The sequence below is a fragment of the Condylura cristata genome, unplaced genomic scaffold (genome assembly GCF_000260355.1).
Source record: "Condylura cristata isolate star-nosed mole 26May11 unplaced genomic scaffold, ConCri1.0 scaffold00020, whole genome shotgun sequence".
Classification (NCBI taxonomy): Eukaryota; Metazoa; Chordata; class Mammalia; order Eulipotyphla; family Talpidae; genus Condylura; species Condylura cristata.
The window spans coordinates 34729767-34748237 of record NW_004567121.1 but is presented as its reverse complement, the minus strand read 5'-3'; the positions used below and the strand labels follow the sequence as shown (position 1 = coordinate 34748237).

Here is an 18471-nt window from a genome sequence, read left to right as displayed (position 1 = left end):
AAAAAAAAAAATACTGGGGAAGGAAAGAGAAAAATCCTTGGCGATAACTGTCAAATGTTCACGCTCCTTGGCAGTTGTGGATCTGCCTCCTGAGAGTCCCTGCCGGACGGTCCTGTCCACCTCAGCTCCAGTGCTCGGCAGTGGCGCTTTCCACCACACAAAGCCCACGGCCTCCCAGCTGCACCAAGACTGGGGAGATCATCTGTGACCCCATATGGCCCAGGCTGAAAGGAAAGCGATCGCTTCCCCAGCCCTAACATAACTGAAGTTACCTCTTGACATCTTTTCTCCCACAACCAGATCACAGTTTATTAATATCTGAAACTCCGGATCCTGGCCTACAGCCCCGACAGAGGAGCAACTACATTGTGAAAGGAAGTGGGGTCAGGAGCTGGACCTGGCGTCGACGATACCGTGGGTCTCCCGCTACAGCCCTCACAGAGACTCAAGGATCTGTAAAGTAGAAGCTGAACCTCGCCTACAGGAAGGTCTTCAGTCTTTGAATCTGCAAGCCATTTGAAGCAACATTTGACGAAATTACCAGGGAGGACCTGGCGTAGGTTGAACCCACAGGGTTTCAGTGGGGCTCACCAGATGTCACACGGCTACACCTGCATGCAGTCTTCGCGCAACCAGGTAAGATAGCTATTGACACACACACACACACACACACACACACACACACACACACACTTGCTCTCTATCTTTAGCAGTGTGAATTTAATTTGCAATGCTTGTCCTCAAATTTTAAATATAATACATTTCCAAAACTAGTTAAACAGTCAAAATCAGATAAATTGTATGCCTCAGGCCCAAGCCTAATTCTGTGCAAAATAAGTGCCTCTGGAAAATACTCTGATTAATTTAATTCCAGAGCTAAATTCACAGAGGAAAGCTGCCCATATTATTGATTTTGAAATCATTAACCATTAAATCATTCATTTAGCTAAATAAATAATGATCAATTTTCTACAGCTAGTCTCCATAAAAACCTTTTCATCAACTTTATTAAAAAACTGAGAAAGTCAGATCATGTTGGGAAGTCTAATTTGTATTATGACCTACTTCTGAGTCAAAGTCGAGTCACATTTTAACCATGACTTTTTAATTTGGGTACTTTACGCTGTATCACTTCAGGGCTGCGTTTCTGACAAAAATTTGCTATTATAAAATAGTCACAGATATTTGTTTAAGATATATCAAGATACCAAATGTGACCATGCTTATGAAAATGCTTCAGAAATTATAAATCTGAGGGTAAATTACTGAGGTGATTGTCACCCAAATCACCTTTATATATTAAAAAAAATTCCATTCTCAACATGCACAGGAAGCGCGCTGAAGGGTTCTCCCATGCGATTCAACAGGATTTAGAAAGCCGTGTCATCCCTTAATGTCCTTGGGTTCTTTTCCTTGGTAGAAAATCAAAGTCTGAATGTCAGAAATGACCGTCTGAAGGAACGGGCAAGAAGCAAACCCCTGCAGTCCGCGCGCGTGCCTGGGACTGGGGCTCAGGGTCCGGCGCACCCCGCTTCCGCCCGGTGACGCACGTCGGCCTCACCCCAGGCGGGCAGGCGCCACAGCGGCCGAAGGGGAAAGCCCCGCGCGGGCACAGGGCTCAGGCACGCGGCGCGCGCGCCCCCGCAGAGCCAGAGCCCAGCACGCACAGGCTGCTGCCTCTTCGTCCCACTCCTCCCCCCTTTCTTTCAAGTTTTCTCCCCTTCGCAAGCCCCCAGGTCGCACTGGGCCCTCACCTCCAGTCCGCTCTTCCTCGCCTCTTGCAACCGCATCGCAAAGACGTGTCTCCCTCACGGACACTGCGAGCCCTCTGGAGGCAGGGGCTGCGTCCTCCACTTCCCGCCGAGGCCCAGGACAGTGCCTGGCATGCGGCCCAGGCCGCTCCTCCGTGAGTAACATGCAGGTGGGGAGGGCGGGGCTGGACCCTCCTCATCACGGGGTAGCATCACGGCTGCTCAGGAAAACCCTCCGCTGGCCTCATGTTGCAGGTCACTTTGATGCCTGCCATGCACTTACCCCCTCAGCCAAGATGGTCGAGGGCGCCACGAGTCCTCTTGCAGGAGGAGGCTCTGGCCTCACCCAGACCTGCCTTCTCTAAAGCCGGCTCCGGGGAAAACAGCCACGGTGAGGTGGCTGGGCTAGCAGGCGCGCCGGCCCGCGAAGCCTTCCCAGGTGCGGCTGTGCGGCGGCCTTTCCGGAGGCCTCCTCCAGGGGAGGCTCGAGGCCGTGGAGGTATAATCGACAACGTCAGCCCAGCAATGACTAAACATGTTAGTCAATGGCTCCAAACTTCCCGCCTGAGTGCTTCAGCCCGTTATTATGCGCAGACAGGTGGCCCATCCACCTCCAGCCAGTGTGCAGGCCTCCGAGGCCAGGCCGGCTGTGCAAACCACGCCCATGGAGCCCAGAGTAACTCAGCCGCGGCTTAAGAGGGAAAGCCAGAAGCAAGGAAGAATAATGAAAAGGCAACAGCAATACAACTGCATGCCCCGTGTGCCGTCAGTGACATACTTACGCTGCGCCATCAACTAAATAGCGACTCTTCAGAGGGAAAAGAAACAGACATTCTGGCCATCCGCGGGGTAGGTCTGGCTTTCAGAAATGAAATGAGGTGAAAAACAGGCACCTCACTACTGAAGGAATCTGGCACACCCGGTAGAGATGAAGTGCTCACAGGCCGCACAGTAACGGGGGTGGCACTTGCTCCCCCTCTTCCCACCATGTGTAATTACTGACTGAAGGAAGAAATGGTCTAGCGACCAGAAACCAGATTCAGGAACGGGTCCGGGGGAAACGGCAGTTCTGCCCCAAACCACGTCGCTGACGTTTTCCCCACAGCTGCGCCTGTTAGCAGGCAGCAGCCCAGCTCTCACGGGGTCAGAGGAGCAGGCTGAGTCGGCCGCTGCTTGGCCCGCCCCGCCCTTCTTACTGAGCCCTGGCAAGCAGACGAGAGGACGGGCTTCCAGCAGCCTCTGAGTCCGTCTGCACCGGGAGGGCAGAAGAGAAAGTGAACCGGAAGAAAAGAGGAAACCACCCTAGAAACTCAGAGAGGGAAGCCTGAGGGAGGGAAAAGGCCACAGGTGTGTTGGCTCTGGTCACCTTGCATATGTTTAACTCTTTTAATATTTACTTGGAAAGATATGCCAGCTTGAGGACAATCCTTAACAGGAAATATAATCTACTTTCTGTGAAGTGAGCGGTAATCAAGTTATCAGGAAAGACCTAGTTACTAAATACTTTATACCGCTGGCTAGGAGAATCACTTTATATAATTAGCAACTTAAAAGCAGGAATGGGATCACACTCGTCCCTTCAAATCTTTAAGGCCAGAAGTGTCCAGAAAACAACAGGCACTCAATAAGCATTCTGAATGAATGACGGTGTGAAGCTCAGCTGTACAACCTGGAGAAATTTCATTGTGTTTCCCACTCTCCATCCCTTACACGTTCTTAATGAACATTCTCCTAACCTGAGTGACTCTACCAAAGAACCAGGACCTTCTCTCGTACCTTCAGTTGCTGGAAACACTTCTTCTCCCTCGGTTTTTGTCTCTGCCAGCTTTCCAGTTCTCAGCAGGACCTCTGCGAAGCTTTCCAGCGGGACGCGCTTGGAGGGGTCATAGGTTACCTGAGACTAGACAAAGCCAGATTCGTCAGTGGGGTAGGTGTATGTATTTCTATTAAAATATTCTTTGAAAACTATATTATATGATGTTCTATCTTCTAGCACATTTACGCATGACTTCTCACTTATTACAGCATAGTATTTTACACCACATTTTGAACACATTTTAATCTCCTCAGTTATAAGTTACAAAAACAAACCACACAAAGCCAACAAGTTACGTAAGCACAAAACCAAAGAAGAATATTTTCAGAAAAACGTTTTTGTTTCTACTAAAATGCCAGAGCAACATAAAGAGTTCGGCCTGCAGGCACACTGTCCTTACCTCTGTGACAAAGGGGTTGGCGAGCACAGATTCATAAAAAGGATGACAGCTTTGTCTTTCTAGATCTTCGTTGGCGATGGTTCCAACCTGATAAGCACCATCAAATCCCTGCCCCTAAATAGAATCAAGTGATGGCAGTGAATATAAAAAGGGAGCTGGAGGGAGGAAGGGTTGGGAAGAGGGAGGGTGGGAGGAGTGAAGGGCAGACAAGGACAGACAACCCCGTTTCAGGAGAAAATGATGTCTCTGCACTGTCTAAGGAGAGCTCCTGGGGGCCGCCAATGTCCAGCAGGGAGGCAGGAGCAGCTGCTTCAGCCTACGAGCAGCCCCTGCGGTGCCTCTTGCTCTCACTAGTCACTGCCACCCACGCATCAGGGGCCCTGACGCAGGGGTGAGGTGTCCGTGCAGGTTTCCCATGCTGTAGCCTGAATAACCTTCGTAAAACAGTTTGTACCTACTGGACCCCTGTTCAAAAGTTTTTAGTAGCTTAAAACAATGCTAAATAGCCAAGAGTATAAAATCTAAACTGCACAGCACATTTAAAGTTAACAAATGTTGACTACAATACAGACTAACTCTCACTCTGAACACAATATTTTATGCTCCGTACAGTCCTCTACGGCTTTCTTCTGTTATAAAGGTGTTCGTGCAAACGGCTCCTTTCCTTCCAGGCCCACCTTACCCCTCACCTGCTGAAACCTTGCCAGGAGGCAAAATGCAATGACACCCCTTGCCTACCCCCTGACAACTACATCCCACAGAATGCGAGGCTTATCAGCTTCCTCACCAGGTAGTACCTCCGCAGTCTAGTGAGGTCAAATACCTTCACGCTTTACTTTCCTCAAACAGATCAGAAAGCTCCTAATTGGGAGAACCAAGGAAAAGGCATTCACCAACCCCAGCAGCATTTACTGAACCTCACGCCAAGCGTGTAGCCTAAGAAACAATGTCGCTGCACCATCAGACGCGCTAAGCCATGACCCCTCCAACAGCCCGTCGGGTGAGACAGAAAGGCGGCCACAGCCCCCGCCCAGTGTGGCGCACGCCGTGACAGGAGCCAGAGGTCCGGCCAGTCAGGGGCGCGTCAGTCGGGCCATCGCCCGTCATCCGTAACCCCTGTCCTGCACACCACACGCAGCTCCACTTCCCGCTGCCCCACCTCACCCGGAGCCGCGCGGCTCTCCACCGGAGCCTGCACGAGGACCCGGCTGCTTCTCCTCCCACCCGCTCCTGCACACGCAACGAAGCGGCTCCACCGAAAGTACAGCGCAGACTCCCACGACCTCGTGGTCTGAGCTCTCCGGCAGCTTTCCCTCTCTCTGCGAATAAACTCCACATCCTCTGCACGTCTACAGGAGGCTCTCCACGGCTGGCCCCTCTGCTCTCCTGCATGCCCCCTTCTCTCTGCTCCTTCGCCTCCTAGAGACCTCAAACCCATTCCCTCACGAGGGCTTTGCACTTGCTGTTAGTCAGGTTTCTGCTCAAGGGGATTCCTCCTCTGAGAAATCCAACATCCCCATTCCTGCACAGTGCATAAGGAATGAAGTAGTCACTGAGTGTTTGGGGTGAATTCAGCAGCAGGTGAATTTCCTTTCCCTCAGACTTTTTCAGTGAGAGGAAAGCAGAGCCGTGTGGGGCAGGGCGACAGCAGGCAACAGTGGATCCAGACGGCTCAGAGAGGCAGTGAGCGCCCTGCCTGTCCCGAGCTGTCTAAAGCCACTGCCTTTACCCAGAGACCCCACTAGAGATGGGTTGTTTGTGGCCTCCCAAACTCCCACGCTGCCACCCCCAGGGTAAGGGTGGGAGGAGGGAGACTGTGGTAGAGGATTAGATCATGAGGGCGGGGCTCTCAAGAGTTAGTTTGTAAAAAAAAGAGACTCTGGAGACCCCTTCCACGGGCTTCCATGAGTGCAGACGAGGCAAGGACACAGCTGTCTGAGCCAGGGAGAGGCCCCAGCCAGCCCCACGTCTGCTGGCCGGACTCCCCACTGCAGAACTGTGAGAAACAAACACCTGCTGTTTGAATCCCCAGTCCACGGCGCTTTTGCCGTAGCAGGAAAGAAGCACAACAGCCCCCAAGGGGACGCGTAGAGCCACCCCTCAACCACAGGCCTATAGGAAACCCGCTGAATATGCTTTGAGAAATTATTTTCCCTTTCATCGCTGAACTTTAAGTCTGACGAATAAACCAAAGCTTCCTTCAATCTATCTGTCTTTCGCAAGGATTAGAGGGGAGCATATCCCATTCTGTGAAATACTCATTCTCTACCAGATGGGAGGCCTCCACTTAAGAGACTTTAATGATCTAGAGAAGATAAAGCTGTAACTCGGTGGAGATGACTGACGAGCTGCGTAAGGACACACAGGTGACCTGCAAGGGAAGAGAGCGCCCACCTGGAGGGGCCGCAGGTAGCTCAGGGACCGCTTCCACCACTGCCCATCGCTGACCACCTGCAGCACGGCCTTGGTGGTGGTTGTGGTTCGGGAAAGGACTTCCATGGTGGTGGCCGCCGTCCAGTGGAAGAGGTCGGATGGGTGGCTGCCCGGAACACCCACTTCATCCTACGTGGGCGAGAAGACAGCAAGAGGGAACATGGGTGCTCTCCTGACAGCAGAGTGGCAACGTGACCCCTTAACGCACACAGATGAATTTAAAATCCATCTTTGCTAGTGACAAGAAAAGTGTGACGCAAAGAGTCGCCAAATCATTTACAAAAGAAAACCTGGTTTCAATGGAAACAAAATCAAAGCTTATGAGTCAAATAACCCCCGTCAATATTTGTGATGCAAATAATGTGTGTTCTCTATTTTGTATTAATCTAATAACCTACTAGTGACATACTCACGTTTGTTTCTGTGACTAGACATTTTCAAGTATTTGTTATTTAGGGTAAGAAAAGAAAATCATTCACTTTAGCAACACGACTGTGACCCAGACAGAGGCAGGGCGCTCAGTTGAGCTGCCTCTAACTGTTGAAAGGTGTCTGGTGTTTCACCTCAACAATGTGTGATGCACAGTGGTTAAAGGCTCATGACATAGACTCTCCAGCCAATCTTGAAGCAGTTAGCTAAAAGACTAACTCCACTGACTAGCTGGGAGGTTCCATGTGGAGAAAAGTGGAATGTATTAACATTCTTTTAAATTGAAATGACAGTGACTACAACTGTGTTTGATCAAAAACAGTAATAATCGCTTTATAAAAATAAAGTTCTTCATTTAGTATCTAACTTCATCAACTACATTTTTCCTAATGATCACAATTTAATGCAAACAAGCTTTAGGTCTTCTTTTCCCAGTTAAAGAGTTTTACTACTACGAACTGTCTCGCTGGCTGCCTAGGTCCATATCACACCACTCGGGTAAAAACAGTATTTAGTATTATGACGATTATGTGGATTATTTTTTCATTATCTTAAAGCAATCTTTCCATGAAAAGACATTTTAAAAGGACAATACACACAGTCCTGTGAAGCAGAGACCTGCCATGAGAGAACCTCCCTGCCAGTCTTAGGTCAGAACCAGGATCTTCCCCTTAACATTTCTTTACAGAGTAAAATAGATTCAAAGATGTGTTTCACGTGATGGATTTGAATGCACCCCCAGAGCCAGCACTGCCATGAGAAACACCCCCAGGCCACTTCCATCTACCACCACCCCCAAAGAGGACACTATTATGACTGTAGCACATGAATTAATTTTGCCTATTTTTGTACTTTGTATAAATGTCGTCTTTTATGTCTGATTTCTTTCATTCAACATACAGTTATTCATATTCTTGTCGGCAGCTGAAGACTCCAACTCATCGCTAGAGTAATGCATTACACGGAGAAATAGGTCACCACTCTGTCACCTCTCTTCTATTGACAGACACTGCAGATGCTCCGGTTTGGAGGTGAGAGCGACAGTACTGTCCTGGGCCTGCTGGTAATGGTCTCCTGGGGAACACAAGCTCTCAGGCTATCTACTGAGCAACGGAATGGTCCAGATTTAATAATGAGCGCCAAGCACTTCCTAAAATGCTCATACCAATTGATATTCTAATCAGTAATGTGAAGCACTCTGGTGGCTTGACCTCCAGAAAGGCAGAGGACATCTTTCTCATGTCAACCAGCCTAGTGCATACGTAAAGGCATCTCTCTAATGTTCATGTGTGTAAGTTCCTTTTGAATACCTGTGGCCATCTGAGTCCCCTCCTTCCTGTGTGAAGTGTCGAATCAGGGCCTCTCCTAGGGGCTGTCTGTATTCATTCGACGAGTTCATCACGTATTCCAGACACACATCCCATATTTTATAAAAGTATGTATGTTTCATGTACGTGGAACCCAAAAATGCACATCTGAGTTGTGAATATTTATTATCATTATTATGTTCATTATCTTCATTATCTTAAAAGAATCTGTTCACGAATAGACATTCTTAACTCTAAACTAGTCTAACTAGATTTTTTGGTTTTATGTTTACTAGTTTTAGGAAATACTTAAGGTATATTTAAGAAATCTTTGCCTTTTCCAACATGGCAAAGATATCCTATGCTTTCCCTGGCAGGTACGACGCGTTAAGAACAGTAAACCACCCTTCCCGTGCAAGCCTACCAGCGAGGGGCACCCTCGTGCACTCGCTTTTCCATACTGATGCTAAGATTTTTTTCTGTCTCCCCACGAGGCAGTTTAACTTGTGCAGAGCAGGGACTATGCTTATCTACTACTATGTCCTCAGAATTTATGGAAATCCCTAAACCATAACTTGGATCAGCAGAGACATTTAAGAAGTCTGGTTTCACTGCACTGTTTAAATGTTTGAAGAGACATTTTCTAAAGCTTAATATGTTGTACTTACAGTCGCTAAATGTTATTCAAAAGATTTCATAGCACATTTTCAATTCCTGTTCATCTATAGAAAATTCTTAATTGAAAGACTGAATTGAATGATTTGAATGTTATCAACTAATCCAAGTTTAGAACTAGAGATACAAACATAAGAAATTTGGCACTTACACAGAATACAACTTAATTTGATGAAAATCAGATCAACTGAAAGATATCAGGAAAATACAGGCCATTAAAATATATTCTACTTCACAAAATGAACCTAAACCTTACTTCTATTCCCATAGTTGTGCTGAATCAGAGAGAAAACTGAAAACACGTGAAATATTTGTTTCCAAAGATCAATGAAGTCTATCTGCTCCCCCAGGAGACCCCCTCGGCTCCATGAGAATTACAAAAACGAAAGCAAAATAAAAGGCTCATTTGGACCACAGGAGCAATGTTCCCAGGTTAGAGTGTAACCACAGTCATTAATGAGGAAGACATTTTTCTCTCAAATTAATTTAATGGAGAAAGGAAAAGGAAGTTAGGGAAAATTTACTCCAGAAATGATTACTACTAGCACTTTCTGTATTCATAGTTGCACACTGTTAATTAGAGTGCAGAACGGCAAATATAGATTAATCCCCAAAACCAAATCAGCTACTCCAGCATAAAATTTAACATGAAATCTCATTAATGTCAAGTGTGTTACACAGCTCAAAGGTTAACTTACTAAGCACTAATAATATTTTTCAACTCCTACGACAGACACCGTTACCGAGCATGTTCCGCTGGGCTTACAGAAACAATTCTTGTTGATCACAATGTCTAGTCTGTTTAGGACTCCCACTCTCTGATGTCGGAGAAGCTGAGGGTTCCTTCCAGAAACCTGCTCGCCCCCAGTGGCCTGAGCTGGCGGCACACAAACTAGGTAAGCAGTATGACCCGAGCTCCAGCTGAGCTCTGCCACGGGCCCTCTCCAGAGGAAGGACCTCTGGGTGATCCAGGGGCTTCCCTGGACCTAGCACTTCCAGCGAACTTCTTCCTGAATGCAGATATTAAGAAAGCGACCCTGTTGCTGATGATGCTACTTTCAGAAGTTACCTGTCTGAAAAGGTAGCAGAAAAATAGTCCATAGTAAATTACAGAGAACGTCTGACATGGCTTCAATTCATCTGCTGTTTGACAGGCCAGGTAAGAATTTCGACATTCCCACCTTTGGGAGTCACAGACACCTGTATATTTCTAATGAAAACTGGAAGTCCTCCCTCAGACAGCTGCACACAGAAACAAGTGCACACGTGTGGACGCACAGCCACACACATCACAAGGACACACACTATTCAGAACACTATTAGGAGCTTCAGAGTCCAAACCCTTCTTGGATCTCCTAGAATACTTGGATTCTCAGATTGGAAAAAAAAAAAAAAAAACCAAACTGGTAGTTAGGAAAAAACAGAAATACATGACGTGCATTTTTATTTTATTTTTTCTGTGCCCAATGTTTTAAGCTACTTTTGATACATTATTTTGGGTTTTACCTGTAGCTACAAAAGATCTTTACTGAGTTACTGAGTGCTTTACCTTTTGGCTCACCTACTATATCTAAGACCTAGTGCTGGATGGACAACAGGGTGCAAAAGGAATATGCCATCAATGTTACCAAAAAAAATAATCATAGTAAACAAAAATAAATAATGTAGGGCTCAATCTGCTAACCTATTTTTGCTGTTCAAAGCAATTGCAGGATGGAAGTATGTGTTGCCATCACAAAGTACCACTAGTGAGCACTTACAATCTGATAGAGCAAAAATTACAAGAAATTCTTTCAGTGTAACGGGGGGTACCCAAGCAAAGGAGAGATTCCGGGGTCCCTGCTCCACCCAAGGGAGGGTGGAGCGGAGCAGGGAAGAGAAGCTGAGAGGAGACTGAAGTGGGAAGGAAGGAGGATGGAGCCCCGGAAGGCGGCCTGCAGGAGGCCCATGGAGCAGACAGGGGAAACTGCCCTTGCTTTGGTCCTGGGCTGGGTGAACAGACTTGTCTGTTTTGCCCCTTTTCTATGGGTCCCTACTGGAAGGTGCTATAGACAGACTGCTGGTGGCTTTCAGGACTTCTTTGGGTCCATCCTGTTTGGGTGGATGTTTACCCATGAGGGGGTGGGTAACACTGGGTGCTTGATTTGAAAGCTTTATTGTCTTTTCTGTATTGCACACTAGTTGTATTCAAGTTCTTTTCCATTAAAGGTCCACATGTTTTATCCATGTGGTGAAGGGTAGAACCTATTTTGAGCAGGCAGGTTTAGGGCTCCTGGGGTGCCCCTCTCCCTGCCCTGTAACATCAGGGACTGGTTTCTCCTATTTTATCCCAGGGTAATAGAAGCACAAACAGGCAAAGATGTGTATACACAGTGTTCAGTGCAGCTCTACCTGAGGATAAATGGATACAATCTAGAAGCCCAAGAAGAACAGAAATAACTCACAGTGTTACTTCCAGTGACCACAATTGTGTTGTTATATAAATGCTCCATAGGTACCTATTTGGGTCGATGTCCATGGAAGCTCACATGGCAAAACACACATCAAAGTATGAATACATTTTAATTAAAACAAACAAACAACAACAACAAAAATTCTCCAGGGCATAGAGAAATGCTGCACTGAAAATCTGGAAGAATCTATATAGACTTCAGAACATTTACCTCTGAACAGCAGGTGCATACATGGGTGGGTGGAGAAAAAGAACAGAGAAACGAATGATAACTTACATGTTAATACATTATTAATTTTAACATAAAAAAGCAAAAAGAATGAAATTACCACAGAAATTCATGTACTCTTACCAAAAGTTAACAAATGTTAACATTTCATCATACATGTTTCATATCTCATTTTTTTAAATTAAAGTATGCTAGAGAGCACTGATTATCTTAATCCTATCTTGCCTTGCCTTAAAAGGATTGTGAAATAAAAGCCTGTTAGATTTTGCAATTAAACATGGTGAATTCCAGTCAAGATGGAACAATGAACTCAGAATTCACTCTATTCCCTGCCTCTAAAATACTGAGAACAGAAAAGAGTCCAAAGAGACTCAGTTGAACAGAATTCAGCACTTGGGGGCTCAGAACTCAAGTGCTGGTAGTGGCTGACTGATGCTCCTTTGCAAGGAGAGGTGAATCAAGGGGGTCTCAGTGCCCGAGGTTACGTGTTTACAGGCAGCTGCAGCCCAGAGGCAAAGAACAAAGACAGAGCTGCTGGGCCAAGCCCACCCCGCTGGTCCCCACATGCATTTTTCATATTCTTGGCATTACAGGGAAGGAAGCCCCTTGGAGCGGCTGACACAGGACCCGGTATTGGGTGGACCCCAGGGATTAGACAGAGAGAAACCACAAAACTACAGAATCCTGACAGAGTCTACAGAAAAATTTATGGCATAGGTTGGAGCTCAAATTTTACAAAACAAAATTTCAAAACACATGGGGGGGGGAAGACAGTTACTAAAGCAATAATCCACTAAAATGAAATTATTTTACTTGAAACTTCAAAATGCTAATTTGTGCCTCTCTGCATACTCAATATGAGATTTAAAAATCCTTTAAAAAGGATCAGTCATGAAACAAAACAGATATGAACCTACTGAATTATTTTCTGTGTATGGTCTGAGGTAAAGTTCTAAATTCACTTTTTTGTATGTGGATATTCTCCAAGCCTATACTTACTTCATTAAAAAAAGAGATCATTGTTATTTATTTATCAACAAATATAAGAGCTAGCACCACAAAACTCTTAGGAAAAAGCACAGGAGTAAGTCTTCACAACCTTGAGTTAAGCACAGAATTCTTAAATACTCACCAGGAGAAAAAAGAATCAATAAAAGAAAATATTAATAAACTGGACTTCAGAAACGTTAAAAACTTCTGCACTTCAAAAGTACCAATAAGCAAGTAAAAAGCCTCAGACTCCCAAAAAATAGCTCAAATCATACATCCAGTAGAAGACTTGCATCCGGAGTTAAACAAAACAAAAACCTTTAAAAACCCCACACAACAGGCTAAGCGAAACAAGCACTTTAAAAATGTAAGAAATACTTATAGCCTCTTCTCCCCAGACGTAAAGATGGCCAACAGCATCTTGTGCAAACTGTGGATCAAAGCGATACCTGGGAACATACACACCCCAGCACGGGTCAGGGGCAGGGTCCCAGAGGGTGTGGGGGAAGGGACCTGAAACTACCTGGCGAAGAAACGTTTCCGTTTCTGGAAAACCATTTAGCAGTCTCTTGGCGTGACCCACATCTGCGCCCCAAGACACAGCGCCTTCTCTCGGCTCCTGGAGGGAGAGCACCAGGTGCTTCCACATGGAGTGGACACGAGAGCCCGCGGCCACGTGCCAGCTGGCAGGAGACTGAGCCGGGGCCGCCACTGGGGGTGGGAAAGGCCCGTCCGTGAAGAAATGCAACTGCCACGTGACTCTCTTTTACTTAAATATTTCTAAACAATCCTTTAATAAATTCAAAATAGCTCTAGCTTAGCCCTTGCCCCAGTGCTGAACATTAGTTAGTCCAGTTACATAAATCTGTGGCCACTTAAAATGTTCATAACAAGTTTTCCCACAGTGAAAATGATTTTTTAATGGGAACCTTGTATATAACCCATTTTCCAACTCTAATTAGATTTATCTAGGGAAAACATCATGGCTAAGTGATATAACTAATACTAGCTAAACAAAAATGTTAATATACTCTAAGTGGTAGAATACTGTTACATCTAAAAAACATAATAATCAACATTAGATAGAAACTAGAAATTTGTAATTTTGGTAGTTACTCACAAATTATGTATTTTCTTTCTACTTACAAGCAAATATCATGTTTATTGGGCGAATAGCCAGTATCTTCAATTGTAAGCATCTCTTGCAATAATGCAAACGCTACTGCAAAGCAATTACATCTTTATTTTGCTTGGATATCTATAAATAAAAATCATTTTCACAACTGAGTAATGAAAGTTGAGCATTAGGAAGATTACACATACCGACAGATCTCATTTATGACTTACAATTTAATGTGGTTATTATATCTACTATTAATGTATAACACAAGGCATCTATGGCTAAGCACTGCGCTTTAATGCAATAATAGTAGCTATAATATCCTGAAATATGCTTCATGAATCAAAGCCATAATGTGTTGCTAAGGGTTTGGGTTTGCACTTCATGAGTTCTTCTAGATCTATTACAATTTGCTGAAAGAGGGCAATGAAGTCTGGATCGCTCTTAAGGAACTACCCAGAAAAGGGAAAACAACAAAAGACAGTCATTTTAGGGGAAGTCCTTTTCCTTGCTAAGTAGAACATGTCTACTTAGGACATTGGTGGTCTCCTGTATTTACTAAAGAGACTGTGCTGAGGCGACATATGCCCAGTGGTGGAAACACAGCAGGTCTTACTGCAAAGAAGTCAGCCAGGGGCCAGGCTGGCACATTCTATTTCATTGTAGAATCGTAAGACAGGAGACCCAAAGTCACCAAAGGCTATTCATAGGTTTTATAAAGAAGGATGGGGATTTAAAATAAGCGTGTGGAGCTGAGCTCAGCAGAAACACTTTGCAATGCTGTAATGAACGGAGAAATAATGAACTCCCTACTTTGGTCAAACATACGGGAACGTTCACACACAGCATGCACAGATGACTTAAATGTAAAGCCCTTATATTTTTAAGCTGAATTCTACTTTCTAGTTCATTTTTATCATAGACATCAACTTCACAGACTGGGAGTTTCCAAATGAGCTTTACCAGACATTTCTGGGGGTACACTACGTGACCCGCGCTCTAGGGAGAGACCGTGAAGGTGAACACACACCTTCAGTGTCACACAATACCAAGCCCCGACACAGTGGTGTGAGAATGCATGTGGGAGCAAGCAGAGAACCCATGGGAACCTTCACAGAGAGAAGGGCACTTTAGCCAGGGCTGAGGAACAAGATGACGGGAACAAGACACAAGTGAGACCAAGCAGGATTACAGAACAATCCCTCACTGTAGAATGCTCTGTTGGTCAGCACTGTTCTGAAGTCACCACTGTAGGAAGAATAGGAAAATAACTCCTTAAGAGCAAAAGTAGTCACATCAGAAACTTCTTTGAGAGCCTGCGATCTAGCACCATCCCAGGGGTACACATAGGTGCTCAGTACGTGTCTGTCAAGTGGAAAGTTCAAAAGAAAGATGAAAACAAAACAGTTACACGCAGTTTACTTGGAGCAAAAACTCGTATTTTACCCTAATTCCACCAACAGATTCTACAACTGAAGTTCTGAATCAGAGTTCTCAAAGCAATTAAGAGTATACATCTAACTAATGAGCTTAGCAAAATGGGTTCAGCAATTAAAGAAAAAGATAGGTATGGCTCACTTATCACAGCATGTCTTCCAAAACAGAACTTGAAAAATGAATGACATTTTACCTCTGAAAGTGAAGATAACCACTTAGAGGAATCTTGTAGAAAGCCCCTACAAAGAGGATTATCACTTTTTTCCTGACCTAGTCGGAAGGCCAGAAACTGGGCTACTTGAACCTAAAAAAGTGCCAATTCTATGAACAGGTAATTAGGCCTTATTTACTCAGCTATCCTCAAATACAACCTTTTTTTTTTTTTTTTCGAGTTTTATTGTTCCCTTCATTATGATCCCCAAACAACAAAACCATTTTTTAAATTAAGAACAAATGCCAATTCTACATTACTGGAAACAGTCATGAAAAGTGAAATTCCAGGGCGCAGATGCTGGCCAGCAGCAGAGAGGACACAGCGGGGTGTGCTCCCCCTTCCTCTCCTGGGACGAGCTATCCTGAGACACAGGCAGACTCGACAAGACCGGAAAACTGCGTTCTAAGAATCTCAGCAACAGGAAGAGGGATAAAAGTCCAACAGGGAATGGAGGTAGCACCTGAATGGGTACCTCAGCCAGGAAGCACCGCTCCTAAGATGACTTCACCTCATTAGTAATTAGCAAAATGTAAACCAGAATCACCAAAAAACTGACTAAACAGTTAAGAGGTAAATTTAGGAAACAAACAATGCCGAGGTGCTGGCTGGAGTTAAAAGTAATTCCAAACACTGCTGTGGAGACCACAACTGGTAAAAGCACCTGGGAAATTGTTGGGGCTCTCCCCTGAGGCTGGACACGTTTCTGAGGAGGAACCCTGCCAGGGCCAGGCAGGCAGAAGCCCAAGATGTGTATAACGTGGTGGACAGGGTGATGGAGCAGCCCACTCTGAGAACAGCCAAAGTCACGTGACAGCTGAATGTGTGAACCGTAACCAGCTCCTGTACCACAGTAGCAGTGAGTGGCTGAGCCAGCAGCATGGGTGAATCTCACAGACACAAGACTGAACACAACTCTTTCTAGCAGGTACAAAGGTAAAATGAAACTGTCATTTTGGGAGAGGTGTGACTGGTATGAACATTATCTAAAACAAGAGCAAAAGACAAAGATCTGGTGATGTGTGTTAGTCAGGGCCATACGTGGTGGTTTCGTGGCATTTTCTCCAGGATACTTTATAGAGCAGGTTAGTTTTGTTTGTGTATTTTTCCATATGAATGTTGTATCACATATGTAAGCATTTAAAGAAACTGCCCTCACGCACGGGCACACACACACTCATTCATGAGGGCATGAGAGCCAGCTCTCAAACTTTCCCCTTACCTCCGGCAATGCTTTACTAATTAGTGGTGAAACGCTGACACTTTCCACTCCTTCTGGATGGATCTGGAAATTAACTCTTTGATAAAGAATCTGGTGGGAAAAAAGCACAATGCATGATAAAGGAATTGTGTTTTTAAATTTGCCTTTCTAAAAAATCTTGACTTAAGATTTTTTAAGTGCACCCCAAAGAACAGACAGCTGCTTCATAATGCACAGTGTTTTGCAAACAGCTCACTTCAGGATTCACCGACAGCTTGACGAGGACGCACCCACTGATATGCGGAGTCATGAGTGGCCAGGAGCCGAATTCCAGCATCTCTGGGTATCCTAGTGCAAGGGCCCTACTCTATCCTCTCTGCAGCTCCACCCTATGAATGTCAGGAAATGTCCTGTCCCCCCACCAGCGTACCCCTGCCATTCCTGAAGTCTCTCTGAAGAACGGTGCCAGCACCGAGCACTGGTACTTACAGCACTGGCATCAAGTTGGCTTTACATGGCCATCACTCCCGTGTTCTCGTCTTGACCACACTAACTTTCCCCATCATGTTCAGTATTCCCAGTATTAATTTCTCTCTTCCTGACTGCAGGAAAACCACCAACAGTGCACATCCTGGTACCTTCCAATCCCTTTTCACATAAGTGGCAAGCTACTTTTTGTGTATCAATTAAAATTCTTGTACTATTGGGTTGTTGGAAAAGTCACGAAGCATTTGTGCTTGAAAAAAATACATCATGACTTTTCCAACAACCCAATATTTTTAGATGATGACCATAAAATCCAGATCCACAGACCCAGAAATCTGCATTCATTCAGGTCGGGGTCAAGGTTCTTGCCAGCACTTACTTCTGTCTGTAGAGAGCTACTGGCCACCAACAGCCGTTCAATGCTGTCCGGGGGGCAATGCGTCAAAGCAAAGGCCATGAGCTCCTGGCGTGTGGCCAAGTCCCGGTAGCCTTCTGATTGTCCTAAACGGCTACAAACATCCCAGCTTTTAGAATAACCTAAAAATTTGGGAAGGAAAAAAACAAAACCAAGTTTCACGAGTAGTGAAAACTCCAGGCTAACATGAGGAATGCACGTCCTTCGGCCCAGGGCTTGTGCACCAGGTTGAAACCTTAGTCACTGGTGACATGTTCTTACCTGAGCAGACATGTACACAGAGCTGAGGTAGAAAACAGAGGCTGAGCTGTTGCTTTATGCCAAATGTTTAACACTATTTCAGACAGTTTCTTCTGACAAACTCTATGACAGTTTTACCTAGCAATTATTTGTTGTCACAGATAATCTACAGAGTTTTGAACAGTGGGCAAAAAACCAGAAGCCTAAGTCCCAAAGATTTGAGAGGATGGCCTCAGCCAGCCATCCAGAAGTGAGGCAGCACGAGAACCTTCCAGATATCACTCTTCCCGCTGCACGGGATGCCGCTGACAAAGCCTCCCTCCCGGGGTTGTGAAAAGGATCAGACAGCATGTAAATCTAAAAGCACTCTGTAAACATCAAAGTGATCAGAAAGAGAGAAATTACTACTGCTAGTCACGCAGAATCACGCACTTGAAAAGATGGAGCTCCAAGGAGGGCAGAAGGCTGCCCAGCCCACAGAGCACGACCCTCGTGCTGTGACTCTCCCCGTCTTGCACACCGCCTTTCCCACCCGAGGGAGCCCCAGCTAGACAGCACGTCTTTCCTTCTGAGCACCAAGGCTTCCACCCAACGGAACTTCACTGACTACGGAAAGCGAAGTTAATGCAGCTGCCACCCATACAGGAACAAGGTTACTACAAGGGCACCGAAATAAACAGTTACAGAAGACTACAACTAGGTTTTTCCAGAAAACACCAATGATTCTGAACTTGACGTCAACTGCAGGGTGGGCATCGAGGACTCTGCTCTCAGGGTGGGCATCGAGGGCTCTGCTCTCAGGGTGGACATCGAGGGCTCTGCTCTCAGGGTGGACATCGAGGACTCTGCTCTCAGGGTGGACATTGAGGGCTCTGCTCT

General features: G+C 45.6%; 1 protein-coding gene across 1 annotated transcript in view; it reads right to left on the bottom strand.

The window, feature by feature from the left end:
• The window catches only part of NBAS (neuroblastoma amplified sequence), a 227094-nt gene that overhangs the window by 76890 nt on the left and 131733 nt on the right, over positions 1-18471 (bottom strand). The window contains exons 34-38 of the mRNA XM_004686434.2: positions 17317-17474; positions 16473-16562; positions 6362-6529; positions 3968-4081; positions 3528-3651 (exon numbers count right to left, since the gene is read on the bottom strand). Of these exons, the coding sequence (XP_004686491.1) occupies positions 3528-3651; positions 3968-4081; positions 6362-6529; positions 16473-16562; positions 17317-17474 (654 nt within the window). The remainder of the gene's footprint in view (positions 1-3527; positions 3652-3967; positions 4082-6361; positions 6530-16472; positions 16563-17316; positions 17475-18471) is intronic.